Here is a 24,509-nt window from a genome sequence, read left to right as displayed (position 1 = left end):
AGAGCAAACGGGAAAATCTTGTCCGCACTGCGAAAAAACGTGAACGGCGACATCGACCACTGGAGCGAATACATGAGAGAAACAACATTTCAGGTGAATAACCAGCCTCACTTTGGAATAAAATTCTCTCCATTCGAATTGCTTTTCAACTATGTCCCACGCAAACAAATGGACAACGAAATGAACATCCCGCAGGACCCAACTGACGACATCGAAGCAAAACGTGCGCAAGCCAATGCCACATTAACGGCCTATCTACGCAAAATGAAACGGACGCACGACGCTAAACACCGCCTACCGAATTTCGAAATAGGTGACGAAGTATGGTACCAAAAAGGAGCAAGAGATGCCAAGCTGGGACCTCTCTACGACGGGCCATACAGAATTCTTCATGTAAACAAAGACACGTTTACCATCGCTAAGGAAGAAAACGGCTACGAAGATACCCGACTTGCCACAGCTAGACAACTGAAGCACTACCATGTGCAAGACAGCGCGGTGACACCATCGCCTGAACTACCGGACGCACAAGAATCGTTCACGCAAGACTCATCGCGCTCAAGAGAACTCGAAGAGGCACCGGAAGACTGTTCAGATCGCCGAACGGAGTCTCCCCCTATCTCCGGACGCCTAGCGCCAGCTAAGCGATATCACGAGAGCTAGAAGGTGAGAACCACGGTGAGAAGGTGAGAAGGTGAGAAGGTGAGAACCACCTGGATCGGCGCGCGCGCGTGACCTGAGTGACCCGAGCGGCCGCGTGAAAACGGAGACGGGACTGGAGAGAGGGCGGCAGAGAGAAAGAGGGGAGCAGCAGGGAGAGCGACTCCGACCGTCATGTGATGGAGATCATGTATCCGAGAATTGCCTTGAATAAACGTGTTCAGTTGGAACGGGTGTGGTCGATCAAGGCGACCAGCGACTGACAGTGCCAAGCTTGCAGTTTACGCGTGCTTTTTTTTGTCGCCGGTTGCCTGTAGTGCAAACGTGGCACGGTGTTGCATGTTAGAAAAACGGAAGCAAAATGTGTTGAAACACAAGATCGCGGAGGGCAATGAATATCTAGTTTTTCGCGGAGCGCAGTTTTTCATGAACGCTTTCGCTGCCTGCTTGGACATGGCAAGTGTGACAGTTTAGATGCTGAGCTTACGACAGAGTAAAAACTCTGTTTACAAACTGAACATTTTGGAAACAGCGAGTACATGACCGAAACGAATCCACTTCTGATGATTAGAATGTTTGTTTGCGGAGATACGCGCTATGAAATTGAAATTCGGCCCCTCCTGCCGCTTGCTGTTCGTACTACGAGCGATACAAGCCAGTTGACTGAAAGCGATTCGCATTCTCGCCTTCTCCGCTCCCGCCAGCACTTACTGGTGCACCAATACCAGAAAATGTGCAATTACACGATCTAATAGGTTGGTACCCTAATGGAACGCTATTACCGCTTACTGACAGGCAGAATCGCCGACCTGTGTTGAGAATTCCAATCTCAATCGGGTCGGGGCACTGCTCAAGTCGCTGCGTTTGTTGTATGTCTGGCACGGTTATGCATAGTGTGGCTTTTTTTTTTTTTGCAGTGCATTCGATGCAATTTCAGTCGAATAATTTATTCCAATGCATGGCATGCCGTCCTGTGCATGCCGTGTATTTTTTTCATCATACGTTGCCATGGCTGCATTTTTCCTCACTTTGCAGTTGGGTAAAAGTTCATGTCGCCGCTTCTATTCATGCCATGCTGTGCAAATTAAATTACTATTTTTGCACTAACGACATGTTTATTTATTTCAGATGGCGATCCCCACACCCTCCCGATATTGACGATCATGTGGGGCGGCGAAAAGAAGTTGTGGCCAAATTTGTGAAGTCCTCACATAGTGTACTGCTGAATTAAAAAAGAGCTCTGCCAAGGCCGTCCAAATACTTGATCTCTTAAAATTATGCACAGATTATAGTTCGGTAACCCAGGCGCTGCGCTTCGTTCCGCGCCCGATATTAGGCACAGACAGTGCGTTTGTTTCTGTCTGCATTTCGTTCACAAACTGCGCTAACGTTTAGCTTTTTGTTGGCGCAAGTATTTTTTTGTTCACCAACTACGTCCACTGCCAATGCAACTCGGGACCGGCAGAAAAGCGGTGAAGCAATGGACTCCGCAGACGTGATGAGACCTTCGCATAACATGGTGCGCGTACATACTGGCGGCGTTTGTTTTTTTCTACTTTCGTCTACTATTTCCGCAACCGACAATAAAACAGTGATGTCTAGAAGACGTTGGTGTTCCGTACAACATTGCTGCTTTTGTTGTACAGACGCAAACACGCGCTTGACCGGTAGCTAAGCAGCCGCGGACGTTGCTCCGAGCGCCGGATTATCAGCCCAGGGGAGGACGGCAACAGTGGGGTGTCGCGCAGCGCACGTGTTTGAGAGTATTTTTCCCTCTCCTGGCCGCTCCTCGTAAAATGGTACATATTTACAAATCAGCATTAGAATATTGTTTACTCAGAATGTTAATCTAATATTCTCGATATTGCGTGACGTTATTTGTTAATTTTTAACATTAATCTAACGTTCCAATATCTAAAACATTACGGCAGCCTTTTAACCCGGATAAAGCACCCTAGCTAAAGCTAACGCTCGCGAAACCGAAACCGTTTATTCAGACATCGTCTCGCCCCAGAAAATGATGAAATCTAGGGAAGCAGACAAAACGAAAGCTTTCTCGGCTCTTTTTCGCAAAACACACCACGAACATATCACCGTTCACTTTCGGGAAGAGTGCATTTACTCTTCGCCTGGAGCCTCGGGCCTAGAAACTCTATGGCCTCGGGGCACTAAACAATCGCTGGTGGTGCAAGGTCCATGGGTAGTGCGCCTGTCCAAGCTCAGTTGTCCTGTCCATGCTCTTGTCACATAACGGCATCGCTATCGACAAACGCATCACGCGTCACGGTCTTCTGTCGCGGTGGTTGCAGTCGCTTGTTTGTTTACGGTTTCCCCTGCACTTTTCTGGCTTTCAGTTTGTGATACTATAGTGAGAAATGGCTTCCGGAGACAATGATATAGTGTACAAAGTATCCGAGGTGCGTGTGCACGAAATCGAAAGCTGCTGATCTTTGTGCGGCATGAAAGTTCGCACTGTGAACTTAGCTTCGCCGCTTGTGCTGCGCATGCTAGTGTTCATCTAAATGTTTCATTTCAGGACGATAAAAGTGACGATTTACTCGATGACGAGGCTCTCATAAAGGCATACAACCGTGCTGTTTCTACAAATGAGGTACTTTCGTCAAACACACTGTTAAGTACGGCAAGAAAGCGTAATGCATCCGTGATCACTCTCCTTTGAATGGCTTTCATTTCAGAATGATATCGGTTCAAGCAAGCAGCCAGCGTCGTCTTCTACAGCGAGCTCGCATAAACAGCAGAAGAAGAAAGGCAGCAAGAAAGCGGATGGCCACCATACGCAGCAGAAGACACGGGTACGTGTTTTGTTAAGCACATTTGCTTCAGAGTGGAAAACCATGCGTAACTAACTACGCGATATGTGTTGCTTATGTGTTTTATGTGACCACGTTAGCTTGATTTCGTTGTGGATATACTGTGGAAGCCTTTCAAAAGTGTTACTGCCAATTTGCCCTTACCGTTTGACTTGCAGGTGTCGCAACTTCTTAAGTGCTCTAGTGTGGAGACGTGTCAGCTTTTCTCGGTTACGTTAAATGAACATTCACCACGTAGAAATTCCACTCTTCCAGGTGCGGTTGACAGTATCTTAGGTTCGTTGAATTGCTAGTTTGATGTCTGAAAACTAGCCAATGTCAAGAAACGATACCTAGAGTTTTGCTTCTCCTGGTTAACTTTCATTGCCTGCATGCGCCATAAACATTGCAGTATTAACACTTATTTCTCTTCTAATTTGTTTGTATAAACATAGCAAACAGAAAACAATATTTCCTGTGGATTATTTCACTGTTTGATGGCTATTTGTGCATTCATTGCTGCTTCCTGCTGATATATTCCTGCGGATATCGGGCCAATATTTGCCATGCTAGCAAAGCCTTTAGGAGTCTTGTGAGCGACTGACATTTAGGTTTTTCAGGCAGAGGTTCAAATTTCATTTCTGACATTATACTGCGTTATCAGGAAGCCAGGGAGAAGGTTGATAGGCGACCAACTTTAATTGGTTAGCTCCAAATCTGGAGCACCAGAGTGAGACTCTAGCCATAAGGCATGTGAGCCTGCAGCTTAAATGACTTGGCTGTGTTGCTTGCTGTGGCCACTGCCTGTAACAACCTCTGTGCTTAGTGGTCATTATTAGGGTGGGACATGGAGTGCGTGGGAGACTCAGAGATGTGCTACGTTTACAGTGCGCTATTTTGTGAAAGAGAGAAAATTGTGTGGAAGTCTTTGTTTCGTTTTTTCATGGAAAGTCAGTTGTTGTTATGGGAGGAAGCCAATGCCTCCATAGCTCTGCTCTTCTGTTCTGTATGAAATTTTGCAAAATCTCGTAATGCTGCTTTTGTGAACTTAAAGAGACGCTGAGGACAAATTGAAGTTGGTCTGTATTGATAGGTGACGGCATATAGTTCCAAAGAGGCTACTTTAATGAAAATTAAGCTTTTACTAGCTTAAGAATAAAATGCTGATATTGCTGCCCGCGGCAATTTTGTAAGCAAGTTGTGATGACATCAATGCAAATTTAGTTGCTGATCTCTGAGGCCAGGCCACATTGTCATTCACTTCCATGTGGTGATCGCAGAGTCTCTTTTGTGATGACATCAATGCAAATTTAGTTGCTGATCTCTGAGGCCAGGCCACATTGTCATTCACTTCCATGTGGTGATCGCAGAGTCTCTTTTGTTATTGACGTCATGAGTTTGAATCGAGTAGTGGGATAAAAAAGTACCACTTTTAAACCAATTTTCTCTGCAAAGTCTGTGTCTGCCACTGTAGTGGCTCAATAGTTATGGCGCTCGGCTGCTGACCAGAAAGACACAAGTTCTATCCCAGCCACTGCAGTTACATTTCAGTGGAGGCGATGTGCTAGAGGCCCATGTGCTGTGCGATATTAGTGCACGTTAAGGAACTCCAAGTCATCAAAATTATCCAAATCCCTCCACTACAGCGTCCCTCATAGCCTGGGTCGCTTTGGGACGTTAAACCCCATAAACCAAAGTCTGTGTCTCATGCTGGTCAGCAAAATTAACGTAGCCACATAGACCCAAACAACTAGTTTTTGTTAAGAATGAAATTTGGATGGAGTTGTGCTCAGTGGGCCTTACAATGCTTTTTGATTATATTTAAGTTCCCTCTCATCATTCAAAACCATGTCTTTTTTTTTTTCATGCTTTAGGAATGGAAAGTTGGCGATTTCTGCCGGTGTGTCTACTCGGTTGATGGGCAATTTTATGAAGCCAAGGTGAAGTCCGTAGATCACGACACGTGTGTAGTTCGTTACATTGGATACGGCAACGAAGAGGAAGTGTACCTCTCGGAGTTGTACCAATCGGAAGGAAAGCTGGCTCGACAGCGTCAAACAGACCAAGCCAATCGAGAAAACGTGAGTGGTGGTCTTATTTATTGAGCGTTTTAATGTGACCTGTGTGTGTCTTATGGCTGCTTCATGCCGGGTAATGATACATTGTGCACATTGTTTCTATTAGTCATTCTTTACTGACATTACCAGCACACCTTAAGCTATCAAATGCCACTTGCTGGCACCAGGATAACCGTTGACTTGTACTTTTCTGCGGCAATATTGTGGCTGAGTCTTTACACAAGCAACACTGTGTTACAAAGTCCTCGGAAAACATAGTGGAAGGTGCTGCAGATTGACATTGCTAGCATTTCGTAATGACTGCTGTGTTTTCAAAATAGATATTACAGTGATTGACTGATGCATTCTCAAGAATACCTGCCTGCAAACTGCACATTTGGATGCATATCATTTATTTTGTAAGTGGTGTACCACCTGGGTTTTCAGATGTTAATGACGCTTTTAAACTCTGTACAACAATTGTGAACAAATCATCGATAGCACAAGAATGCTCAGTTACCTTGTGCAACTGTCTTTTTGTGCTTTGCAACATTTTTGCAGGTGTTTAGTACTTCGTATTATTCATGCCACACTGTTCAGATAGTACATGAGGAAAAGAAATGCAGATTATGGTGGTGCTCTCTGAATGCTGTGCTGACGATAATGATAGGCACTAGTGCCATTAATCACACAGGTTTTGCGTACCACGTGTCATTGCTCTGTATTTTGGGTTGGTTGGCCGAATGTCCAGATGAATTACTGTGATGTTGCACATGTTTAGTAGTCTATAAGTTCATGTTTAATTGAACATAAAGCTTATATTTTCAAGGAAAAGAAATTTACTGGTTTTTTACCCTTATGGTAATGCGAATTTTAGCGATGGCTAGGGTGACATGAAATGGTAATGCTAATCTAAGTGTGTAGTAACTCTGAGTAGGCTTTGGGGAGGAGGGGCATCGGTTCAGCTTGCATCATGCACAGCTATATGCAACCACCCATCCTTCACTCACGGCCACGCATGGTCGCCCACCTGACGATATAATGCAGGTGTCTGATATGACAGGCACAGTTAAGGAAGGTGTGAGAGGAAGTGTTGGGATGCGTTTACAATGTTGGTGTAGCCAGGTTCAGTAATAGTAATAATAACAATTTTATTGCCATTTCCATGTTGCATTTTTAGCTACAGGCCAGTGAAAGCCAAAAGTGGATGTAGTAATAATATTTCTGTGCTCGTCTGATTGTACAAAATCATTTTCGAACTTGCTTAAGCTAGCAAGTTTAGCTTGTGTGCAGGACTGGGTAGTCAAGTGAGAAACACTGTGGATAGATCATGAAAAGCTGTATCAGGTGGGCAAACATTAAAGCAAATTAAAGTGCTGCCTCCTGCAAATAAACAAAAAAGCCTTTGTACAATTCAAAACACTGTAGTCTTAATATTCATAAAAAATACAATTAATCAGATACACAATATCTCAAATCAAAAATTGAAGTGGACTGAAAAACCTTTAAATACGACAACATTTGAGCCCACATACTATTTACTATTTCCTTACAGATCCATTGTTCTTACCAATAGTTGTAGAAATTATGCTTAGGAGTGCTTAGGATGGAGACAAAAAATATAAGAAGACAGGCCAAGTGCTTGTTCTGTCTGCTTCTGTTTTTTTCGTTCCTGTCCTAAGCGCTAGTCTTAAATGTTGAACAACCAACTAGCCTAGGCTTTTGCATTGACTGACCAGTCAGTGTGGCACTCTGTGCCTTTTTCTCCCCCTCCTTTTCTTCGATGCTGGGACGTTTCATTTTTATTTTTTTGTTGTCTTTCCATAGTTTTTTGCCCGTTTCCTCCTTGCACTCCTTCATTTTAATACTCCAGTGCCATGTATCCGGGAAACGCAGTCGTAATAGCTGTTGCTGTAAAACTGGTTTACAATTCTAGGTGGTCGCTTGCACGTCTGAGCATATCCCTCACACTAGCACGCATGCTGTTTTCCCACATTTTGCTCAGTCTTCAGTGGTAGTGTCCTGCATAGTCTCAGCGCAGCTGAGGTGCATACACATGTACACATGCTTCCACGAATCTTTAGGAACAAAAGATCCTTGGCTCACCTCAGTCATTCCATCGATATTGGGTACCCAGCTTCTTAAAAAAAGCACATCTTTGCCACCCTGGGTTGTAAAGAAAGGTGGAGAGACTTCACTACAAAAAAACAGAAATGGGAAAAAAATGCTTTCGCTTGTTTTGATGCTAGCACTAGCATGGTCATTGAATCGCTCTACTTGTCACTGCGGCTGACTGGCTACAGTGTTCAGTGCCTGAGCAAAATGTTGCGAGTCTGGCCCTGGTTGCAACGGCTATGTTTTGGTTGAGGTGGAATGTTTGAACGCCCCTAGGTAGCAGGTGGTAAAGAACCACTGGAGGGAGCTTTTCTCTACAATGTGTGTTTCAGTCCAAAGTGTTGCTTTGACGCGTATGTAAAAACTCATCGACTGAGAGCTTAGACGCCAAGTGCATTTAAATATGGAGCATGAGGTGCTATAATGCTGGCATTTCTTGGAAATGAACATCTGCTGAACTTAATTTACAAAGGCTTAGTCACTAAAATGTTCGCTAGAAGCCATTGGCCTGCAGTGGCTACCACTTACGTACTAGTTATGCAATAATACCGGTGTGCTGTGCAGTGTCAGTTCATGTCAGATAACATCAGGTGGTTGAAATTAATCCAGAGCACATTGCTATGTCATCCCTCATAGCCGATGTGCAATTATGGGGCATCGAACACCTGATACTAGAAGAGAATTTAAAAAATTGGCTGTGGCTTAGCTTGGTTAAGCCTGGTAATTGCGAAGCAATACGATAGGTTCCGCTATTTTATTGGTTTCCCATGTACAGACACGGCTAATGACGCATTGCCAAGAATGACGACACACACGTGTTTTTCTTGCTTGAGGCGGCATCTGACAGGCTTGACGAGAGGAGCGAACCGCCGTTGGTGCCTTCCAGCCTCGCGCTGCGACGGCGCGAGATGGGGCCCCGTTTTTTTACACAGATGGTATGACGTCACTCCGCGCGCGGCGCCCCTGGTGAGAGGAGCGGGAGTTAGGCCGCTGTTGGTGCCTACCAGCCTCGCGCTGCGACGGCGCGAGATGGGGCCCCATTTTTACACAGATGGTATGACGTCATGCCAAAGGTCATGCCAAAGGTCAGGTGGTGCCTACCACCGCCTCGCGCTGGAACGGGCTCAGGTGGTAGCTGAAGTAGTATTGCTTCGCAATAAAATTGTTTATTAGTATTCATAAGGGTGGTTTCTTTATAAATTTAATTCTCAGCTCTTAAATCGATGCCTGAATTTAATATTTCTGAGGCATGGTAGTAAAAGATTAGTAAAGAAATGCTTATGACCGCTTAGTAACTATGGCTAGAGATAATGAAGCGGAATGATAAGTCAAGCTAAACTGATAGGTTTTGTCACTGATAGGAAATTCATCATTTTTACTGAAAGCAGCCTGATAAGCCAGAAAATTGTGTAAAAGTGAAATACACGTGGCAACTCCCCATGCGGATCTCTGAAGCTGTGTCTGGGAGCATGAATTCTTCACTGACCACGATTGGTTTGTTGCTTTCTCGTGCAGTGCTATTTTGCCATCAATGGCCATCAATGAACAAGTGCCGTCAAAATATGAGAAAAGCAGTCCGTGAGCGTAGTCCAGAATTCGAGGTCTTATAAATAAAACAACAAAAAACCATTTTACGAACAGAAAGATAAGGCACAAACTAGAGTGCTAGGTCTTTCGTCTCGGATTGTCTGCACTCAGCTTGCTTATATCCATTGCACACAGCAAGTGCAGAACTGTAAGCCTTCAATGGCATTCAGAGCCAGAATGGACGCTTCTGACTTGCTGAAGGGCTCCAGTGAACACATTACATAAAAATGATACAACATTCCCCAGGCTCAGAGTATGTGAATGTAGGTGGATATCGGGAATTTCTTTTGAAATTTTCTTAGCAACATAGTCACCTTTCCATACAGAAAAAGACTGGAAGTGCTTGCAAAGAATAATCTATCTGTCAAGTATAGCATCTTACTTAGTTTGGTATTTCCATTTGGTGTCCTTTTAAGCTTTTTTGTTATACTGTGTTTCTGAATTGAACAAATTTTGGCTATGGGCTCTCTCATTGGGTGCACTAGCACTATGGTCAAAACGACCAGGGTGTTTCGATATTTCTCTGCTGGTCATGAAACCTCTGTGTAATGCTATTGATTATTGCTTTGTACACTGCCTAGATTGGCTGTAGAACAGTGTGGCATGGTTTGCAGGGTACAGCCTTCTGTTAGAAGAAAGACTGGCACCACTCAATGCTCACATAGCCTTAAAGATCACTGACTTTTTCTTGTCCTATAGAACACATGAGAAAGCACTAGGAAAGCTTAGAAATTGTAACGCGACAGTGTTAAGGCTCCCGTTCTACGGAAAATTCGGCGCGTCACCTTTGGGAACAAAACATTCCCGGAGTAGCAGTCTACTAGGTGAGGCACCTAGGTCACGCTACCGTGTGTTGTCATCAAAACCTGCCTACCGGATTGTGAGAAAAATGACCACCATAGCAGGAGGCAGTTACATTAATGACTGGTCATGAGAGGTTGCTCGGGAAAAGCAGCCTAGGTCGCACATGCCCCACCAGTGGCAGCACCTGCCTTCGTAGGGCAGGGGTGCATTGCTTAACTGCTACACCATTGTACCAGGAGTGGTACGAGGACTCCCAGGAATCTATGAATGCTTAGTCCAGATTTAGCAATTCTGCATATATGAGCATTAACCCATCAACACTATTGCATCATACCCCTAAGGCAAGCTCGGAGCTTAAGTGTCCCCTCCAATTTTTGTCTAAATTACTCCTTTTTTGTTTGAAAGATATTTTAATAAATTTTACTGCCTAATTGTCTGACACGCTGTGGCTAGCTTTGTTATACTAAGAATTCCGTTATGGCGCTCTTAGCGCTTCGTTCTGTCTCCTTGTGCAAGGATTTCTTTATAGCAGAATGGCAGCTTGCTGCCTCTTGTAACGCTGGTTCTGTCACTGTATAAAACATTTAGGGGTATTTCATGACCAGTAAAGTCATGAGAGGATTATGGAATGACATAAGAAGTGACATCATATAGGACAACCATCACATTTGAGCACCAGGCATGGTTGTGGCCGGGCTACCGAAATGTGCTCTTTTAATACGCTATTTTCTTGGTCTTCCTGAAGGAAACTGCCTGCTGTCATTTCTTAATAATCACTGATAGTATTATCAGCATCAAATTGTTCTTAGAGCCTTTGAAGCGCTCAGTAGCTGTGAACAAGAACTACATCAGCTTTACAGCCAAGATAGCTTCCTATCTTAGTTTAGTTTTAGTTTATGCGAGTTTAACGTCCCAAAGCAACTAAGGCTATGGGGGACGCCATAGTGAAGGGCTCCAGAAATTTCGACCACCTGTGGTTCTTTAACGTGCACCGCATCGCATAGTACACGGGCCTCTAGAATTTCGCCTCCATCGAAATTCGACCGCCACGGCCGAAATCAAACTCGAGTCTTTCAGGTCAGCAGCTGAGTGCCATAACCACTGCGCCATCACGGCAGGACAGCTTCCTATCTTAATTGGGGCGCTGGTTTCAAGATAATCACTGGCTCTTCAGTTAGCTGAGAGGAAGTGGCTTGTGCTTTTCTTTAACTTCTTATTGTCTGCACAAAACTAAGTTGCTGTTTTTTTCTTTCATTTTGTTCTTTGTTCTTTTATAATTAATCATCAACTAGGAACTAAAGGTTTGATCTTATTATCAGTTTGCTGTTTGGTCGTTCATTCTTGCCTTTCTTGCACTGCCTTATTGAATGAAAGTCAGCATGAATACAGTTTATCTTACTTACTGTGCAGCATAAGAACAGTGAACTCTGTGTCATATACAATGGGCTCTGTTATACCTGTCCGTGAAGCGCAGACAAATGAAGCGTGACTGCACGAGGCTTGCTCTAAAGTTGGTAATTACAGTATTACTTCGCAAAGCTAAGGAGATATGAAGGAAGTGAACTGTGAATTGTTGTGTTAGATGTGTTTTTGATATGTCGCGTTCTATAGACTGTTCGGCACCTATGTAGTATATTTTTTTTTGCCCTTCACTATCCTAGAACAAGCAAAACATGTTGAGCTCTGTTGTATCTCGTTTCCCTTCCCTTGGCTGCTCAGCAACTCAGAAGAGTATGTGGCTGCTGAACGAAACGAAACAAGAATGCTTTCCTTAACAATCCTCAATATCATGCCGATGCCACACCCATATTCCAGCTCTCAGCCAGAGAGAATGTCGTGGCAAGACTGAATGTAATGTGTAAAAGTGGGTGCAATTATATGAAGATTCATCTTGCATCACTCCTGGCTTGCTCAGCCCCCAACTTTCGCTGCATTCGTTTCACTTTTCATATAACTCGCTGCAAGTCTTGTGATAATTCAGTTTGCAGTTCTGGTGACACCATGTTTTATGAACAGCTTGTGTGACTTTACCTGTGTACACAACAGCTTGATGGCAGTATAAAGGTCACTTCACTCCTCTACAAGCCATCCTATCCTGTGCAACTGATAATTCTACTGCAGTGTTAGGTTTGACAAGTCAACACTTGAGATGCAACACTGGAGATTATGCGGCTTTTCTCTTTTCTGCAAGCGTTAACATTTATGTTGAAAGTCTTTTGCATATGAAAATGATGGCTGCAGACATTGAAAATTATGCACTAATAATGGAAAACGCTTCTTGTCCTAACTGTGGCTGTTACTTTTGCGTATGAGCCTTCTACTCTTTTCATGAACCTCGTGCCCTTTGTTGTAGTGCCTGCTTTGTGCTTGATGATTGATTTTTGCGGTAGATTGACTTTCCATTACTTTTTTTTTGTTAGCATTTTGTACGTATCAACGTAACGCTGTTATAATAGCACACTCATTGAAGCTCGTAATTTTGAGATCAGCCAGAAATCTTTTCACTTGCTCCGGGTGAAAAGAAAAGTTACGTGTAGGTCACAAACACGTATAATACAGGAGAGATCCAGGTTAGTATGATCAATGCCGTGCGCATTTTGTCACATTGACAAAAAAGTTGTTCTTCTGGCTTCTTGAAGGTACTAACGTGCCATTTCTGAATTTTGTGTTTTGTATCACAGGCACATGGATCTCCTACTCCGCCTAGTGAAGATGACCATGGTGCACCTGCAAGTCATGCTCCTCGTCCACATGATAGCTACTCCCAGTCTCATGTGAGTTCTCGTTGCCTTAGAAAGCAGCTTTGTCTCCCTTTAAGATGGACCCTTTGTACAATGAGGGTTTGTATTGTTTGGGTTCACCTCCCTTAAAGTTATGCTGACATTTATTGAAATTAGTAATTATTTTTTTTATACAATTAAGAGCTAAGCAGCTCTGAATTTTTTCTGCTACTTTACCCATGTATATCTTCTGCCATTTTTTTCAGTCAAATTATTGCTTCAAAATTTTTTTCAACTCGTAGTTTTTCTTTAGTAAGGACTCATATAATACAGCCACTCATTGCCTTGGAAACCTAAAGGCTTCATAGTAATAGTGTTGCAAAGAAGAGTCAGTCTTTTATGATTCACTCAGCTTCTGTAATTATAGGGCCATCGCTTTTTCGTAGCGGACACTTTCCAGCAGTACAAACACCTCGTAGAAAACAACTCACTTTTTTTTTGTTCTGAGCAGGCCACGGAACTGCGTTTTCATTAGCCATGGTACTCTAGAATAAAGCTCTAGCAGTGAAATTTTCACTGCAGATTTCACTGGCGGTGACGCGCATATGCCCCAAACCACTGCTTCACCACCCAACTCACTCTTACTTCTGCTAAGTATCTGCTGGCTAATAATGGGAGATTTTTCGGTTGTAAATAGCTCAGTCAGCACACTGAGGGCTTGCCTCAGGGCTGACAGGGCTTGCCTCTGTTTCGTCATCGTCTTGCAGGATGCGCAGCAGTGCAGGCGCAGCCAAGTCGAGAGAGCAAAACAGCAGCACAACCTGCAAATTCAAACAAAAAAAGCATGCAGGACGATGTCTTGTAACGTTCGTCGGTTGTCGGGCTGCCTTCTTTACTTGAAGCCAGTGCGATAGGTCCGGAGCTGCTCACACGTACTTGATCACATTGTAGGCAGCTGCCGAATAGGAGCGGTACAAAGTGAAGCTGGCCAGCCGCACGTTTCGAAGGGCTGCTCTCGCACCTCCCGTGTGTCACAGGTTTCACTGAAACATGGCCCGGCTAGGCAGCGTGGTTGCTTGGAGAGTTCTCAGAGCTGGCGCAGCGGAGCATTGGTGGGCGTTTGGTCACCAACTGTGGGCGCTCAGGGTTCAATGTATCCAATGTGTAGTTTGTTATAAAAAAAAAATACATCTTTCATTTATAATGCTACAAGAACATCCGAGTGTACGACATAAACGCATAATTCACTCTATCAAGGTTCGTTATATTCAGGTTTGGCTACAAAGTTTTGGTCTGAAATGAGGATGACTGTAATATTCCCTGTACTGCTTCTATTGTGAATGTAGCTGCCTCCGTCTAGGTGCGATCAGTGTGCGCTGCGAATTGAGGCTTAACTTATTATTGTACACTTTCACAGGTTTCAGTCAGTGTTGTGTTCTTCCTATTTGCACTACCTTGCTGTTTGTCCATGTTTCCTTTTTCTTATTTGTGTGGTTTATGTAAGACTTGGGAGCTTGCGTGTTGGTATACAGTTGGCTCTCGATTGTCTGAACACAATAATAGGAATCGAAAATTGTTTCAGTTGATTTGGAATTTGAATCAAAGGGAGCCCTTTAATATGCTTTAAGTTGAATGGACCAGAGCACCAGTGAGAGTAAACTGGCAGTTTGAAGTAACAATATTCTGTTGTTATTTTAATCCCAGGACATGCCTTTTCATTCGTCACACCCGCTGCCACCAGCGCCACCACTGGAGCCCCTGCTTGGTAGGCTTCCTCCATTTATGGTAAGTCAGGTTAAACATGGCTTCCTGTTGTTATGCATTAATGTCTTGCTAGCGCACCATATACCGTAAAATTCCGAACAAGCGCCCCCACCCATGCAAGGGCCCCCCCTAAAATCACTGTCAATTTCACATTTCCGCGCCGTTCCGGGAAAGCGCCCCCTCCCCCGGCTGTTATCACGCACCGCACCCAAGCAACACTGGTCTACCCCGTCCAGTCCAAGAATCCAGTCCAATCCAATCCTGCTTTTCAAGCCATTCGCATGCTCCTTCTCATCCATGCTCGTTCCCATGTGTCCCGCGAACGACACATGGGACCCACATGGGGCCCAAACGTCGATGACGTGCGCCGCTTACTGGTACCGGACCAAGCGCCCATCCATAAAACAGAAGCTGCCAAGAATGCTTTCGAGGAGCGCGATACCGATGTGCTCTATGTGCCTGTGGGGTGCACGAGCATCCTGTTTGTGGGAAGAATATGTGCGCGAAGAAGAGAGGACGCCCAAAGAAAACCTGAAGAAGCCGTCGCGCCAGCATGTTCTTGATTTTGTTGCCGAGGCATGGGTTGCTGTACCTGAGGAGACTGTGGCACGCTCCTTCAAGGGATGCGGAATTACTAACGCACTCGATGGCTCGGAGGATGGCGACCTGCATGGCCGATTGGCAGACGTTGGAGCCGTGGCACAGAAGACCGGGGTGCGCTTCGAGCGGAATGTTGTGAACTTTATTTTGCGACTGACTCGGAGGATTCTTTTGATGGTTTCGAGAGTAATTGACCTAGCAATCTTTCGCTCAATAAAGTTCATGTTGCTGGAGCTAAATAAAATTTTAAACCCATGTGCACTGCGTTATTTTTCATGGCGGAAAAATGTCGCCGCCATCTTGAATTTCAGCGCTGTTCCGGGATAGCGCTCCCCCCCCCCCCCTACTTTGCCAGTGATTTCGACTTGGTGGAGAGGGGGCGCTTGCTCGGAATTTTACGGTAAGGTTGTGGAATGGAAATAGCTGGTTTGTTTCAAAAAAAATTTTTTGGCTCTTTTCATTCTACTCGGACATGTTCTATCGAGGCTAGTGTGAGGTTGTGAGAAAGCATTCATCAAATAAATATAGTTGCATTAATATCATCTTTGACTTTTCGCTTTGGTCCTTTTTGACTCAGCTTGTGCAAATTGGGTGTGAGCTCTAAATCTCGGCTAAAGGAGGCACCAGCAAGCTGGTTGTGTTGGCCGTTTACATTGAGTTAGATGACAGGAACAGAATGCTGTGAAGACCCTTTCTTTAGCATTGACTGGCAGCAGTGTTCACCACATTTTGCTTGTTCCTCATCCTTCCTTTTCATGAAAGCAGATTCTTAGTTCATCCTCAGGATAGTGTTCTGCAAGGAGCGTTTTGGTCAGTATACTTTTTAATTTCTTATAACTTAACTTTCAAGCTCGGTTAATGAGTTTTCCTAATGTGCCAGATGACCCAAAGCACTCTGCCACTCTGACTTGAAGTTGAGGTTGCCCAAAGTGCTCAGAGCCAGTGGCGAGTGCATAGAAAGAACCCTTCAGAGCACATCAAGTGCACTCTTGTTATGATCAATCCACTATGACACTGCTTGCCAGAGTCTTTGTGAATGACTAGTGGAAGATACCATAAGTGAAATGATCTGTGCAATTACATGATCTTGCCCTTCAATCAATTAGCATGCATTTAGTTCAGCCCATTAGACAGGAATTGTTTTGTTTACTTTATGCCTTGGGTCTGGAAGGCTACACATCGTAAACATCTCCGGCTTGATTCTTGCCACTATATTTAGGTTGATGTTTTATATGAACAGGACATAACATTGAAACTTTAGTTATGACTGTGTATGATTGACTTTACATGTAAAACGTGATTATATCTTCAAACTATGCTGCGAACCTTAAGTTCGTTTTATTCATAAATTGCAGAAAATGACCCTAGTGAATTTATCGCCAGTCACATGAACTGCTGCACTAAACCAGTCTTTGCTGACTTGTGTGGCTTTTCACATTAATGTCATGCATAATGGTACAAGTTTCATTAGAGCTTTCAACATTTGAATGCCTGCAGTGAACAGGTTTCTCTCATGAGTGAGATTTGGGTATTGTGTGCAGCTTTTGCACTGCTGTGCACTGTACATTCACTGTGTTTTTTTTCTCTCTTTTTTTTTTTTTTTTTTTTTGCAGAAGCAGTCCATTCCACCGCCGCCACCGCCCCCTCTTCCCCATGGTGGTGTCCCAAGCAGTGAGGAAGCTCTGGCGTCGATGCTTATGTCATGGTACATGACTGGCTACCACACTGGCTATTACCAGGTAAGCGTGACATTTTTAGTGCTCTAGCACTTATAGTGGCCACTCCCCACATTTAACCGTTGTGTGTTTGTCTCAAGCCTGTTTTTTGGCAGACTGCTCACCTTCCCAGGTGCTTGCGTGCGTGCATGCATGTACGTTCATACATACACCTAGCAACCTGCCCAATATGTCAGGTGGCAGCTCATTTAATTGCGAGAGGCTGTTCGGGAAGAGCAACCTCGGTAGCAACCCAGCCCAAGAAGCCCAAGTCCCACCGATGGCAGCGCCTGCCATAGAAAGGTAGTGCCGTATCACCTGACCACAGCAACACTGCGCCAAGAATTGTAGGAAGATTCCCAGGGATCTGTGAATGGAGAGAATGACGAATTACACACATATGGACATGAACCCATTATCACTATCCAAACAACTGCCATCAGTGAACACTGGATCTGAGCACTGGAACCAAAGGGAAAACCAAAGCACAGCTGATTTGCATCTGGCCTAACTACACAAATTGACCATCATTTTTTTATTTGGTATCTTATACAGCGGGTTTAGCTAGATTATGTTCAGGAAAGTAAAAACAGCGCTAAATTTTGCACAAACCACACAGTAAGACGGACAGGACGGGCGCTGACTCCAACTATGTTTATTGAAAACCACATGTTGCATATACCGTAAAATTCCAAGCAAGCGCCCCCCCTCCAGCAAGTCGAAATCACTGGCAAAGTAGGGGGGGGGGGGGGGGGGGGGGGGGGGGGGGGCGCTTTCTTGGAACGGCGCCAAAATTTAAGATGGCGGCGATTTTTTCACGCCAGAAAAAACAAGTGCACTGCACATGGATTTAAGATTTTATTTATCTCTAGCAACATGAACTTCATTGAGTGAAAGATTTATGACTGCTATGTCAATCACTCTCAAAACCATCGAAAGACTCCTCCAAGTCAGTCGCAAAAAAAAAGTTCACAGCATTCCGCTTGAAGCCCACCCCGGTCTTCTGGCGCCACGGCTACAGTGTTTCCCAACGGCGTGTTGTTGGCTATTCTGACAGCCTCTTCAGAGAGAAGCCGGTTACTAACTGCACATCCTGCCGTTGTTTCCCGCTCGAAGAACTCGAAGAGCGCATCGTCCACGAGTTCACTGAAAACTGGGGCGCCGTTGCTCAGCTTCGATGTTTTGCTCTCCCACAGTTATGCTGAAGCATCTTTTTGAAATTGTCCCATTCCCGTATCCGTATGTGGTCGAGCTTGAAATGCCGAGACGTTTGGTGCAGGTTTCTTCCGTTTTATCGATGCCATTGTACGACCTCAACTTTCTTCGCCACTGAGTACGAATGCACCGGCATCGCGAACTCGACAACGCCAAAACAAGACAAATGGCGCGTGCAAACGAGCATGCGAATGGCTTGAAAAGCAGATTAGATTGGATTCTTGAACTGGATGGGGCAGACCAGTGTTGCTTGGGCGCGGTACGTTACAAGAACGCGTGCGGGGGGGGGGGGGGGGGGGCTTTCCCGGAAATGCGCGGAAATGTGAAATTGGCAGTGCAGTTAGGGGGGTCCCTTGCAAGGGTGGGGGCGCTTGTTCGGAATTTTACGGTATATAGCCCGAACATGTGGCACATGCAACATGTGGCTTTCAATAAACATAGTTGGAGTCAGCGCCCGTCCTGTCCGTCTTTCTGAATGGTTTGTGCAAAATTTAGCGCTGTTTTTACTTTCCTGAACACAATGTCACACCAGCTAGCCCAGCAAAAGGCACAGTTTAGCTAGATGGCCATGAATTGCACATTAGGCTGTTCTGGGAACCTAAGGGTTGTTTGGTATGCTACCAACAGTACTGTGTCATTCAATCAAACACTTTCTCAACCTACAAGCACTTCTGTGTTGGTCTACACATGTTAGTCATTGGCTGTTCCAAATGTGACATGGCAGTATCGAACATGGTCAGTTAGCTTCACTGCAATTAAATTATTTCGAGCTTGATTAATTTGAACCTCTGGTTTACTTGAACAGGCATCTTGGGCCTGCCCACATTAAGAATGGTAGATAAACTCTTGCTACTTCAAACTCTGCATAATTTGAACAAATTTTTGGCCTGCAAGTTTGGATTATTGGCAGCTGACTACAATGTCAAGAACGTAGATGGGAGGTCTTGAGCCCTCCTGCAGGCAATTGAGTTCTTTCACAGAAGGAAAGTAACCAGATTTGGACTTGGAGTACCAGGGTCAAAGCTGGTCAGGGTTTTGGTTTATTTCTAATCTTGTTTCCCATTTTTTTTTTAACCATGCTCTCTTATCTTCTGCTGCTGAAAGAGCATGCTTTATGCAGACCAAGCCACTAAAGACAACAACTCAGCGACCCGATTAAGAATCTATAACGAATCTGCGCCCCTGTTAGTAGAGCTTTTTCTTGATGCTCAAAATGTGAAAGAGAAAAATATTGTGACAAAAAATAAAAGAAAGAAGCAGGCAGCAGGCCTGAAAATCTTTTGAAATGTACGGGTGCCCACAGAAGCTTTTGGAACTCTGAAACCAGGAAAAAGCCAATTTTCCGCCTGCCTAGAGGCGCGGCCAGGCACTGAAGAGTGCATTCAGCTATCAGCATAGGGAAATGCAACACACATCCATCAATTTGTGGCTGCATGTTTACGCTCCGAAGTAATCCAGCTTTTTTTGTAAGCTCCGAGTTATAGAAATTTTTGTGGGCACCTGTACATTGATAATGGTTGTTGTAAATATTCTTTCTTTATTATTAATCTTGACCTTAGCCGATCTTCTCACTGTGTTAGACAATGGGTGTAGTTAAACACAGTGAGAAATTTTTCTGCATTCTGTGAAGATGAATGCTTAGTTTTCACATTGAATGCGCAGTAAAAAGTGGAATGTGGATTGAAGTGGGTTGTACACTGCGCTTCTCAGAAACAAAGTATGGTGCTTTCCTGGGGACCTCGTGTAACTAACTCCATGCACCATGGTCCATTGCAGCAAAATGACAGCCTTTTCTAATACCCCTTTAGTTGATACCGTCAGTTTCACATCACTGGCAATCCTTATCCCAGGATTGGCCGCCTGTTTGCCGTAATGCGACCAACAAATACGGGATTTATAGAGATGAAACACTCCTAGACAAATTCTGTCCTCAAAATGAGCTTTGGGGGGGTATTCAGCGAAGATTGATGAATGAAAGGCCTAGCAAGCTCTGCTCTTTAGATTTACAACACGGCAGCCATTTCTAAGAGGTTACAGTCTGTCAGTGTCCAGTGTTCACCCTGTAATTGTTTATGACTATGAGTTTGACTTGTGTTTACTTGTTTATGACTATGAGTTTTACTTGTGTTTACAAAAACCTGTGACTGCGACCTTTTAATACTCCCGCATAAACATGCTGTTTTTAATGGAACGTTGGAATCTTGGTCACTGGCAGGCAGCATGAAGTACCAGTGGTAGCAGGCTGATGCCACTGTGATGCCGTGTGGTCTGCTGCCAGTTATTTCTCAATTTATCATGGGCATTCATGTCTACTTGAGTGGTGTGTGTCACAGTGAATGTCTTGTAGGCCCCTCTTCCAAGTGCATTGATAGCATGCATCGCTACCCTTCATTCGAACCCACATATATTGAACTTGCCAAAAAAGCGCCTATGAGTTCAATATGTAATGTGTAATTTGATAGAAAATAGCAATAAAGTTAATAACATACCAACACATTGAGGTGGAAAAAAATAATTTCTGTGATAGCCAGGTACTGCGTGCAGATTACTGGGCGAAACAGCCATGAAGTTTTGTTTCTTTATTTTGATTGCCTCGTAGAGAATAGATTTTTCTATGTTATCGATGGGCAACGAACAGCTGAGACCACAGACTTCTACTGACACACAGTAGCATCGAATTGGGCTGAGCGCATGCAGCACGTTGAAGCACGTGGGCACAGTTTCTCTGAAATCCTCCTCACAATTCGCATCAGTGGTGTCCTCATTATCCGTGACAGCGAAAATGATGTCTTCATCCCCAAGCTCTTCCGCAGTCTCGATTTATTGTATGTGGAGACAAAGTCGCCTATGGCTGCCTCATCACCAGTAAAACCAGGAAATTCGGACGACTGGTACCCCAATTCATCAATACATGTGATGAATTTGCTGCCAGTCTCACCAGGCAAAGAACTTGCTCCTTATTCTCTGGGAAAGCAGAGGACAGAATGTTGGAAGCAGTTCTGTATAGTTTCGTTTTTGTCATCCTTGCACAACCCACTCAGCATAGACATAGTGTCTGAGAGGTTGATTTCTAGGTCTCTTCCAATCCTCAGGTTCTGCAAGAGGCGTTCAATCAGACGTTTCCTACAGCCAACTGTCATCGCGCAGATTATCTCTTGGTTGAACTTGAAGCACCGACATAGTATCCAGGGGCGGGAAGCAGAGTGCAAGGTTGCTCACTGAAGCTGTGTCAACTTTCTACAGAAATGGCCATCCGATATAGGGGGAATCGGCCCACACGCGGTGCCAGCATGTTTGTGGGGTGTGAAACCTATTTATGGGACCTCCCACTGCTGATCCCATTTGCAGTTGTGTCATTGCACTGGGGGGGCACAGGTCATCAACGGCCAAGGCCCACAGACAGAATTGGCTGGGGTGCTATGTGTCCACATATGGGATTTCTTGGATCGATTGAGTCATAACATCTAGTCGCTGCATCTTCTGTCCGTTGTGTCTTCTGGTCAGGGCAGAGGACGAGCTGGGGGGAACATTAGTGGAGTTCTTGGTGCGCCAATATTTGTGCATTGCGCTTCCCTCAAAATTTCACTGGCATGGTCAGGTGTCAGATTCTCGCATGTTGCACAAAGGTGCCTCAACCACTGAGTCACTGCAGGTGTGCAGTTTTACATGGCAAGGGATTTTGAATTGGTGTAGTGTCCTGTGTTATCATTCATACGTGTGTGAGTACTGTATTTAGAAAAGGTCTCCGAACGCCTTCTGGCTGAGAATTCCACTGTGTGTTCTTGTTGTGGAATACTTTCAAAGGAGTATGTTGTCTGAAAGACTTTTTAAGGGGCCTCATTGGTAGTGGAGTACCAGGCATTGAAGTCGAACAGTTTTGTCTTACTTTTCTGAGCCACGCCCTCCCATAGATGGTTGCTGCCATGTGTGGAACAGCTAGGCTCAACAAGAGGCATTTTTCTCTCCTGCTTGCAAGGATAGGACCAAAACTATGATGGAAGCCTGTGTCATAAACCGCGTTAGCTGTGCCTGTTGCGTACATGCACGCAATGGGTCACTGTAGTAGATCACGCGTTCTGTTATGCCAGAGTGTTATCATCATTATAGTGGAACTAGATAGCATTAGCAGCAGATTTAGGATGGCACCATACTTGCTTTAGCATAAAAACATTATGCTTGAAACTTGCGAGCTTTAAAGAAAGCTATGATATAAAAAGAAGTAAACAAGTAAAAGCTTAAGCAAATACTTCTTCACACAGAAAGCCTAATGACTCAGCTGATAGACAATACCAGTAACAGTGTTGTGGCCTTGAGTGTTGTGACATGAAACCATGTCTTCTTCCTTTCAGGGTTTACAAGAGTCCAAGACAAGCAAAAGGGATTGTTGCTGCTGCAAATACAGTTGTCACAAGTGATTAGCTACACTGTATGCAAAAGATGAAAGCCAAGCGCCTCGCCTGTTTCTTGTGATTTCATGCTTGTCCAGCGGCAAGCAATTAATTAGCCTAGACTTAACATTCTCGCTTGTACCTTGCAGCATGTTTCGACCACACAGACTGAATACATGCCATTTACTGAAATGCATCTTTTACTAGTCATATTCTGCCTTAGGATGAAGTCTTCCACACTCTGCACCAAATGAGGGATGTTTCGTAAGTTTTTTGCCTCTGTCAACTTTGGGTTGAGTATACAGGGTGGGCAATTTGACTAAAGATGTGAATTTGGGACGTTAGCAGCCTGTTTGCTGTTTCTGGTTACATCCATTTAGAGTATACAGTTCTACAAATGTATAATGCAGAGGTCTTACAGATTAGTAGTGAAAGTTGGGTAAGATACGTCTTTCCACAGCTGCCTTGTCTCCGTGCATCTTCAGGAAACTGTGTTCCACTTGCGATTGCTTATCTAACACATTATATATGTGACGACAGAAGAAAAGGGTGCTACTTGGCAAGTTTATTGAGTTAAAAATGTGAAAACTTCGTAGTGACCATATGATGTGAGGTCCAGTTTAAGACCAGTGCAGTTTGAGTTCCATCGGAACAATTTTGTCGCACTTGTGGAAGCAAACCTTGCATATTGCATTCTGCTCATGCCTGAACTGCCGCACTAAATTTGCATACATACATACTGTATAGATGCTGATTGCTTTATGTTGGATACATATGATACAGTGACTTGGTTCTTCACTGCCATTGCTTTCTCAGAGTTTCGTTGTCGCGCCTATGGTTCATGACATGGCTTTCAGTGGCTGCTTAAAATTTTTGCAAGGCTTGTATGGTCAGTACAAACTTTTGTCTATTGATGGCCTTGCAGTTGTATCCAAATGCTGCTTGATGCTTAATTGCAGAGGCATGTGTATGCTTGCAGCATCTCTTTCTATGGTTTCAGATCATTCCCTAACTACTTATGCCTTGTGTGTTATACAGCTTCCCTATGGCAGAGGACACTGTCATTGTGTAGTGTACATTTCAGACATAATTAGTCTGTCTCTTAATTACTTTCAGGAAGCCACGGTGTAAGTTACAGTAGTCTTCACAGTACTTGTAGCTCAACTTGTGGTCACTTCTCTCTGGTTTTCATCTCAGCTTTTGAATGTCCTCTTGTTTTTATGCAGTTTTAAAGGCCTAAAACTGAATTTGTGACTAAGTTGGCATTTATAGAAGGTTTGTTCATGACTGCATGCATCTTGGTGCCAGCAAATGAATAAATGGCAGAAAAAAAAAAAAGATTAACCACGGCATCTGCTTGCCTATACCACATTAAGGCAAGGTGTGAGGTACCTGAGGATTAGGTTGGGTGCATGGATGTCATCCAGCTTTCTTTTTTTGGGGGGGTGATTGTTTTCTGCTTTATTCATACCTCAAAATTATCTGCAAAAGTTAACCATCACTGTCACTTGACTATAAATTCTTGTGGTAAAAGAAAAGGATGTCAAGCAGGAGGCAATTTGTCTAGTTTGGACAAACTACTTTGGTATAACAGTAATGGACTGCATTAAGACCTCTTTCTGGGCAAGTTTGTTCTTTAATCTTAGAAAATTAAGCTGAGTAAAGGAGAAGCAGGTCAAAAGAATACACATGTAGGCATTCATCATCATCATCAGCTTGGCTATGCCCACTGCAGGGCAAGGGCGTCTCCCATGTCTCTCCAATTAACTCTGTCCTTTCCAGCTGCGGCCAGCGTAGCCCCGGAAACTTCTTAATCTCATCCGCCCATGTAACTTTCTGCCGCTTCCTGCTACGCTTGCCTTCTTTTATAATCCCCTCCGTTACCCTTAAGGACCAGCGGTTGTCTCGCCTTCGCATTACATGCCCTGCCCAAGCCCATTTGTTCCTCTTGATTTCGACTAGGGTATCTTTTGAGTGCTTACCTCTTGTTGTACTGAGTTTTCAAAGTCTGAAATTATCGCGTAATCTTTTGTTTTGTTTTGTTTGATTCACATGAACTGCCATCATCAAGATA

At 44.2% G+C, this 24,509-nt stretch overlaps 1 protein-coding gene across 1 annotated transcript; it reads left to right on the top strand.

Annotated features, from left to right (window-relative positions):
- Positions 1–2,918: 2,918 nt before the first annotated feature.
- Positions 2,919–23,233, top strand: LOC149343288 (survival motor neuron protein-like). The gene is made up of 8 exons (XM_089545822.1): positions 2,919–3,077; positions 3,197–3,271; positions 3,357–3,473; positions 5,345–5,551; positions 12,715–12,807; positions 14,458–14,538; positions 16,731–16,856; positions 22,397–23,233. The coding sequence occupies exons 1-8, from the start codon at positions 3,036–3,038 to the stop codon at positions 22,460–22,462; spliced, it is 807 nt and encodes a 268-aa protein (XP_089401948.1). The 5' UTR covers positions 2,919–3,035; the 3' UTR covers positions 22,463–23,233.
- Positions 23,234–24,509: the final 1,276 nt, after the last annotated feature.

Source organism: Amblyomma mixtum, chromosome 5 (assembly GCF_055824585.1).
Source record: "Amblyomma mixtum isolate Tamu chromosome 5, ASM5582458v1, whole genome shotgun sequence".
Lineage (NCBI taxonomy): Eukaryota > Metazoa > Arthropoda > Arachnida > Ixodida > Ixodidae > Amblyomma > Amblyomma mixtum.
Note: the sequence above shows the minus strand (reverse complement) of the source record. Positions and strands in the feature narration are given on the sequence as shown.

What these genes read in the sequence shown, in the direction of transcription:
- LOC149343288 (XM_089545822.1), top strand. Translation starts at nt 3,036, where the DNA reads ATGGCTTCCGGAGACAATGATATAGTGTACAAAGTATCCGAG. An exon ending in GTGCTGTTTCTACAAATGAG is followed by an intron (nt 3,272 to 3,356) that starts GTACTTTCGTCA and finishes CTTTCATTTCAG; the next exon opens with AATGATATCGGTTCAAGCAA. An exon ending in ACCACACTGGCTATTACCAG is followed by an intron (nt 16,857 to 22,396) that starts GTAAGCGTGACA and finishes TCTTCCTTTCAG; the next exon opens with GGTTTACAAGAGTCCAAGAC.